We start from the raw sequence: 7955 nt of genomic DNA, 5'->3' as shown, positions 1-7955 counted from the left end.
CCGAAACCCACAGCCCCGCAAGAATGCATTACCTAGCGCAACGGTCACAGTCACCGTCATAGGCACCCTCAACCCCACCCCTGGCCTGCAGAGGTCCCTCTCTGGCCTTACCTCATCCGCACCTGCCCGCAGGCTCCCCGGGCCGCAGGTGCGGAAGACCGCGGAATTCCACGCCCCGCAAAGGCCCGCCAGCTCTGGGGAGGGGAAGGAGAGGCGCGGACCGGTGCCTCTCCCAAGCTGATGTCCCAGGTGCGTCCGAATCCGAGGCATCGCTGGGCGGGGTGCTGATGGCCCGGGAGGCTCGGCCGCAGCTTCTGGCCTCAGCGTCCCCCTCCAAGTCCGAGGGAGGGGTGGGATTCTCACCCGTTGGGGTCCCGCTCATGCTTCACCACTGATTCTCCACCTCCCTCCCTGCAAAGGACTTCTCTCGTTCAAGATCCCCAAAGCCTTTGGAAGCATAGCTGCTGGTTCTGCTGGATAATGAATCTCCTTGCTGTTTAGAAAGAGCTTGGAGTTGGGGGTGGGGGAGATGAGCTGAGTTTTCTTGAATATTTATGGTTAAATTTGAGGCAAGAACTGAATTTCAGTCGATGTCCACGAAGCGGTGGCCTTGTATGGACCTACAGATCGTCCACGTAGCGTTCAGACTACTCAGGAACATCTTTCACTTAGTGGATGTTTCAGTTGAAATTCATTGCCACAGATCTTCAGTTCCTATTTATTAGTGATGTGACATCTGAGGGTCCACAGAAGGGATCTCCATGAGGAAGGAGGCCCCTGATTTCTATGCAGCATTGGGTTGAACAATTTATCAGTACAAAGCACATTTCCTGCCTGCCTTGAAGGGGGAGAGTCAGTGTGATAGCCGCCAAGTCAGTCCACTCTTGGACCAAGTATGTCCTCCTTTTCTCTTCCAGATTGTGCCTTTTTAGCCAAGAAGCATGGAGGTTCTTCATGGCAGGCCTTACCGTTGCAGGGAGCTTGAAGGAGCTGACATACTGTCAGACACTCTTTACTCTAATGAACTGCACACACCGCTACAAACATCTACTCGTCCAACAGCCTCAGAGGACAGGTAAAACAAAAACTAGAGAAAGCAAACATTAAAAAAGGTTTTAGTATATTTGTATATTTTTATACGTGAGAGAAAACACGGTTACGGGGCTCTTTTGTTTATCACATCACAGGAAAGGCATAACGTGAAAATTAACTAAATCGAAGTGTCCACAGCTGTTATGAACTTGATAGTTGTATTTGGTGTGTATATTTTTAAATGGTAGATGTCAAATTCATCCACTACATTTTAGAACTTTAGAATGATTGGTTCCTTCATTTAGAAATTAATCTATTTAAAGAGTAGTGTAGTGATTCCCAACACCACCTGGTCAAAAATACTCTCAGAATCTGTTATTCATAGTTGCTGTCTAAATTTTTGCTTTACTAAATTGTCTATAACATATTAATGACAGGTTAATTAAAGAACTGCTTCTAACATATACTGTACCAAACATTTTCTACATAGTAATTCTTTTACTCACTCCTCACGACAACCCTAAAGTACTATTATTATCCCTATTTTACATATGAAGTAATAACAGGTACAAACAAGTAATTTTCTAAGATCTTAGTGCCAGCTTTTGTATTATATTTACCTGAATCATTTTGAGGGGGCAAAAAGTTCTCAAAACACTTGAATGTTGAAAAAAAAGCCTATATGGTTGATTCTTCATTATGCTCCTTTTGTTTTTTGTTTTTTGTTTTTTTTAATTTCACTTGGTCAAACCTCTCATTTAAGAATTCTTTCTTTAAGAAATCATATAGGAAGTCTCCTAGGTTCAGTTTAAACACTTCTAAAATGGGACATCACTCCCACACAGGCAGCCCACTCTACTTTTGAATGCTCCTGGTTGTTAAATAATTGTTTTTCTACTGAGAACATTATTCCTCCTTTTAATTTCTACCTGCTGATCTTGGTGCTTCTCTCTGAAGCTATGCAAAACAAGAAAAATCCATCATCTCCATGACAGCAGCCCTTCCAGAGTTCGAAGATCCCTTTGGCTGAGAGTTCTCTCTGCCGGACTACACACTGGTTCTCAACAGACTCTCTGTCTTCTTGCTTCTAGGCTTTCACTGTCCTGATCAGACTTGTACGGATCACTCCAATTTGTAACTATGCTCTTCATATAAAAAAAGAAAAAGAAAGCTTTTTTTTTTCCTAATTAAAAAACTAACACGTTCCTTATAAGTAGTTTAGAAATCATGGAAATCCATTCAGAAAACAAATTTTCCATTTTCCCAACAGAAAAAAATTATGAAATTAAAGCTCAAAGAAGTAAACCTCTGTCCTTCCTTTACCCAGAAATAAAAACCACTGTTAACATCTCAATATGTTCCTCCCCATTTTTTAACATTTAAAGATCACAGTCAATGTGTTTTTGTAAACTATTTTCACTTCATGAGAAGGAGAGTCCACAGAAGGGATCTCCATGAGGAAGGAGGCCCCTGATGTTTGTGAGAAAGAGGACTTCTGCTGAATTCGTCCTTGCTGTACCTACCTACCTACTCTTCTACTGTTACCTGACTCCCAAAAGTGGCTGTTAGCCCCCAATTCCTATTCAGCTCCAATGGTCATCCCTTGAGTCCCAGGAAACCCTTAGTAAGTCATGTGTAATCTGGATAGGAGCAGTTGACCCTAGCTCAAAAGCAGCAATGTGAGGTTTTATATTTGGCCAAAAGGGATCTGAGCAGGAATTTAGGGCCGCCATAGCTGATTGAATTCTCTATCCCCTCAGAAGTACTGATCTCAGGCTTTTCACTGAAATTTTGATCCTTTCTACCTAAATAGTCCTGTGGTTGGTTAGTAATTGGCTCCAAAACCCTTTAACTGGCATGAAATTTAAGAGGAGCATCTTTGAGAAAGTAACTGCTTTTCATTAACTGACTATAAAATTAAACACATGTTCAGTTACCTACAAACTACAATAAAGTATTATTTGAAGCAATATCGAGGTGCAACCTACTTCCTAATGACTAAAATTTTCTTTCCCTTTTATGCCACGTGAATTCTTTCCTTTCATAGTCCCAAATAGGAAAGCCGAAATGATTGTGTATTCTCAGAACCCCGCCTAATAATGCCCTCTTAAGAAGCAGCTGGGCAGTGTACAGAAACAGAATCTCATTTTCTTTCAGTGTTATTCTTCTGGACTGCTCTGGAAAGTGTCATCAGGATGACATTGGTACTTCTGCTCTATCAATGCTGAGGCTTCTTTAGATCAGGTTACGGGTCGATGGCTCCCAGCTCGAATCTCAAAAGCAAGACAAAACAGCAATCTCCTAGCTTTTAGGAATTACCCTTCATAGCAATTAGGATGAACACGAGTCCTAGCATATGTTACCTCTCAGCAGCATAATTTTCTAAACATAGATGCACTTAAGGGGATGCCTTTTTTAAATATCATAATGCATTTTGAACTAACTCGGCAATTTTAACAGAAATGCAAAATGGTTTGCTCACATCAGCCTACTTTTTTTTCTTTCCAGAATAGGTAAAACAGTCTGGCACCATTGCTACTCAGCTTTAGTGTGCAGACAGGGTACACTGAAAGACCTGAGCAGCTATAGCTGTAGATATTCTAGCTCATTAGGTAGGAGGTGGGTCTAGGGAATATGCATTTTTAGAAGTTTTCTGACTTATTTTGGGCTAGCAGAAAGCACTGAAAACAGTAAGAAAACCAGAATTATAGTTCTGGCTTACCTATCGACCAAGGACTAGTTAATCTTTATACTTGAGTTACTTTCTTCACTGACATATTTTGGAGAAATTACAGTAGTCACTAATATATATATATACTCTATGAGCTCATTACCTTTAAAAATGTTAATAGGTGATGTTCTTTTGTATTTCTTCCATTGAAAATTTAAGAATGGCAGGTACAGCTATTCAAAATCATCACAGATGCCTATCTCCTTTTTCCATTCAGTGGACATCTCATACCTCTAGCAGGTTCTCTAGCTCATTAGGCAAACAAACATATCAATTAAGGAGATGCCTTGAGAATTGCTTAAGACTTCATGATACGTTCCATTTTGTTTATGAGTTCATTCCTTTGTTTTCTGATTCCTGAATAATTTTTGACTATTAGCTCTCTGGCAACTAAAAATGACAGTATGTTTGTTCTGAGCTTTCCTTTTATCATGGCTTTCAATAACTACTGGCTAAATTCAGGCCCCTAAGTATGGAATGTAATGCTTAAATTTTGTAAAATGACTCCAAAGTAAGATATTGGTTCATCTGTAGGGATCATATCTTTCTCAAAAACAAGTAAACAATTTTATGTGGCTACTGATTGCAGCACTAATCATTTATTATTTTCTTTGTTATGGAGACATGTATTATTTAAGCTTTAAAACTATTTAATCATAAAACTTCCATATTTTAATTAGTTCCTTCAAATAATGCTATTATTATTATATTATTAAACCTAAGGGAGGAAATGTGAAACCCTAAAATAAAAGGGAAATATGACTTCTTTTTGCTTTGCCTTTTATTTTACATGTTTCTCTTCAACTTACTAGCTTTAGATGAATACCGACCCAAATGAATGATTAACATTTCTCTTTCTCATTTTCCTGGGACAGTGTAATGTATTGGGTTCAGATGTTGAGAAACTGACTTATCTAATTTAAACGTAACTTTTAAAACTTAGATATTAAAGCTACGTTCTCATTAATCAAATGTGTTTAAAATTTTTTCACTTGTCATGCGCCCCAAACCATGTCTGTTGATCACAGTCATAGAGCTGGTTAAGGCCTCAGAGATCTGAGAGCAAATTGCCACCATCTCTTCTACAGCACCCCAAATCAATGGTCTCCCAGATTCTCCTTGACTAGCTAGTGCAGCAGTTGGCAAACTTTTTCTGTAAAGTACCAGATAGTAAATATTTTAGGTTTTATAGTCTCTGTCAAACTACTCAACTCTGCTATTGTAGGGCAAAAACAGCCTTAGAAAAGAGACAATATATAATGAATGGTTTGGGCAGCATTCCAATAAAATGGCAGTAGGCTGGATTTGGCCAATGAGCCATAGTTTGCCAACCACTATCTAGTGACTTTCTGAGCTAAAGCATTCATTTATAAGACAGTCCTGAGTGTTAGTTCTTCATTCCATTCAGCATATGTTTACAGGGGGATTACATCAAGCCTAGCGCTGTACTGGTACAAAACAGAAAATAGCTTCACAGTCCGTACCTCTCTCCCTGAGCTCCTGTCCCATGTTTCTAAGTCCAAAAGGCTTAATGGCCCCATCGGGTATTGTTCTTGCTTTCCTCTCTTGCTTTACCTCTCACCACAGCTCTTCCCTCCTGTGCCTCAAATTCCTGAATTCTATACCAGCTCTACTGATTTGGCCCCAAATTCAACTCTATTTTCTCAGCCCTTAAGATCTAGATAAGTTCCACTCAAATCTTTTATTCCACACCTTCTGAAAGCCCAAAGCCTTCTTCAGAATTTACCCGAATCCCTGGGATGGGGGTGGAGGGTGGCCATTCCTGACTTTGGGTTCCTGGTTCCACTTAAGCTGCTTCTATCCAACATTTTGACTCAGATGCAACACTCAGTCATCTTCAATTTTCTACAAAGACCTCATCCACATGGAGCATTTGTGAGCCCCGTACACGTCACTATCAGGGGTCAAGAGGAAGAATCGCATCACACCATACAGTACATAACTTAAAGTCCCTTATTAGCCATAACTTCCACAGTCTTAAAAGTTCTTTAGCCTAATTATCACCAGGGTTCTCTCACTGGCATTTCACCAATGCAGACCCTAGCCCCCTGCCATCCTGCTGGCTTCTCTCTTTTTCTTCTCCCTTTGCTCCCTTTTCATCTTCCCCTCAAAAAAGCAAAAAACCAAATCCCCACTTCAGAGCAGCTTAATCAGTGTTAAGTTGCTGGATCTCTTACCAACACCCATACTTGTAGAGTCTCTGTCTCTACATCAAGTGGCCTAACACAATATTTTATCAAACAAAGCAGGTCCTTCCCTAAGAAGGATCCTGGAGCCACACTGTCGGGAATTTTTGATTCCTTAACCTTTCTTATCTCTAGGCCTTTTTATATGGTATTCCCCCTGTCTGGAGTATTCCCTCTCTTCTACCTAGATGTCTTACTCTTCCTTTAGAACTCATCTTAGACAATGATTCCCCAAAGAATCCTTCCTCCAGAAGGGAATCCTGCTGGTCCTGCAAGGTGCCTGGGGGTATACTACCTATCCTAGACCACTTAAATCCAAGGTCAAGTCATAGGCAGCCACAAACTTGGGCAGAAGACAACTACAGAGCTGGTTTACATCTCACTCACCTTTAACATGAGAGGGCAGACTTTTGGGATCCCAGCCTATTGTGGGAGATAGTCTCCTTTAGATTCCTCACCTGGCTGATTTCTAAACCTCTCACCCTGCAAAGTCCTTAAAACAAAAATGAAATTTGCCAGAATCACCACTGCCCTACAGGAAACAAGTCTTCTGTCTTGTTTACCTCTCTGGATTCCTATTTCCCTTCTTATGCAGCCCTGGTTGCCTTTCTGTCTTATTCACAATTAGCTCCTTTTAAGAAGATGTTTTTCTTTTTTTCTTCTTTTTCCTCCTTTTCAGCATTTTTGCGTTTGTTTTGTTTTATCTTCTCCAGGCAGTACAATACAGTGAAATAGAAATAGAATTCAACTTCCCCAAGAAAATTTAACCTAAGGTACAATTGGCTTCCTTTTTAATATTCTTATATCATTGCCTGCTCTCTAGGAAAACTACCTAGTCAAATAATATTTATTGAGCATCATATATTTATTTGTAAGACACTATGCTATATCCTGGGGATTCTGAGGTGAGTGTGGCAGAGACCTTGTCTACAGTGACTTGTCTTCCATTGGTGTGCTATGAAACTGTGATGAATCAGTGGTCTTTGTTTTCTATACTGCTCACCTCTTGGTGATTGATAACTGGTTTATTACAAAGGAATTTAACTCAAGAACAGCCAGATTAAAGAGGTGCATAGGACAAGGTATGTGGGAAGGAGCATGGAGCTTCTATGCTCTCTGAGCCTACTACTCTCTCCACAGCTCCATGTTTTCACCCACCCAGAAGCTCCCTTTTCAGCATTTTTAGTTGTTTTTAGTGGGAAGGTTAGCCTACATATCTAGAGTACCATTCTTGGAAACTGGAAGTCATTAAATCCTTCCTAATTAGGAAGCAGATCTTTTGCCAGATATTCTTAAGTGTTTTGTGAGGCCTTCTCCCCAGCCTGAAGCTTTCATTACTGTGTCATAGGCTGCTGTCCAGGAAACAAATCTAACTCTTTTGCCTTGCTCATTCACTCAGGTATGCATGCATTCAGCAAGCATGCATTAAAGTACAGATACAACCGTGAACAGGATGGAGTCCCTGCCCTTCACTCCCTTTTTAAGAAAGAGCAGAAAAAGTCATCTGAACTTCCAGTTTTCAAGATCTGATTAAGCCCTACCAGCCAATCTAGGAAACTTCCAGGTCTCCAGGCCACTGAATGACACAGTTGTAAAGGGGGAGGCTACTAGAAACTTGATTTCTGGGACAGGTAACTGCTAAATAAGGCAATGCTTCTAAAACTTTAGCATGCATAAGAAGCATCTAGAAGACTTGTTAAACAGATTTCTGGCCCCCACCCCCAGAAATTCTGATTCCTAGGTCTGAGGTGGAGCCTGAGAATTTGTACTTCTAACAAGCTCTTAGGAGATGCTGATGGCGCTGCTCTGTGGTCCACACCTGGAGGACTGTTAGAGAAGCTCAAGATAGAGCTTTGGAGCAAGTGCTGCTGCCCTTTACGGTACCCACCTTTTTTTTTTTTTAAGGTGAGGCAACCCTGGGTTGACCTCACAGATTGCAAGGACCTTGTCAGCTTACAATGCCTTATTTTTTCAATTTTTTTACA

General features: G+C 40.7%; 1 protein-coding gene across 1 annotated transcript in view; it reads left to right on the top strand.

The window, feature by feature from the left end:
* The first annotated feature begins 78 nt into the window (after window positions 1–78).
* CUNH7orf31 (chromosome unknown C7orf31 homolog) overlaps window positions 79–7955 on the top strand; it is a 39324-nt gene continuing 31447 nt past the window's right edge. Inside the window, exon 1 of the mRNA XM_006912005.3 lies at window positions 79–1075. Coding sequence (XP_006912067.1) covers window positions 942–1075 — 134 coding nt within the window. The 5' untranslated portion in view covers window positions 79–941. The remainder of the gene's footprint in view (window positions 1076–7955) is intronic.

The sequence above is a fragment of the Pteropus alecto genome, unplaced genomic scaffold (genome assembly GCF_000325575.1).
Source record: "Pteropus alecto unplaced genomic scaffold, ASM32557v1 scaffold21, whole genome shotgun sequence".
In the NCBI taxonomy this organism is placed as follows: Eukaryota; Metazoa; Chordata; class Mammalia; order Chiroptera; family Pteropodidae; genus Pteropus; species Pteropus alecto.
Note: the sequence above shows the minus strand (reverse complement) of the source record. Positions and strands in the feature narration are given on the sequence as shown.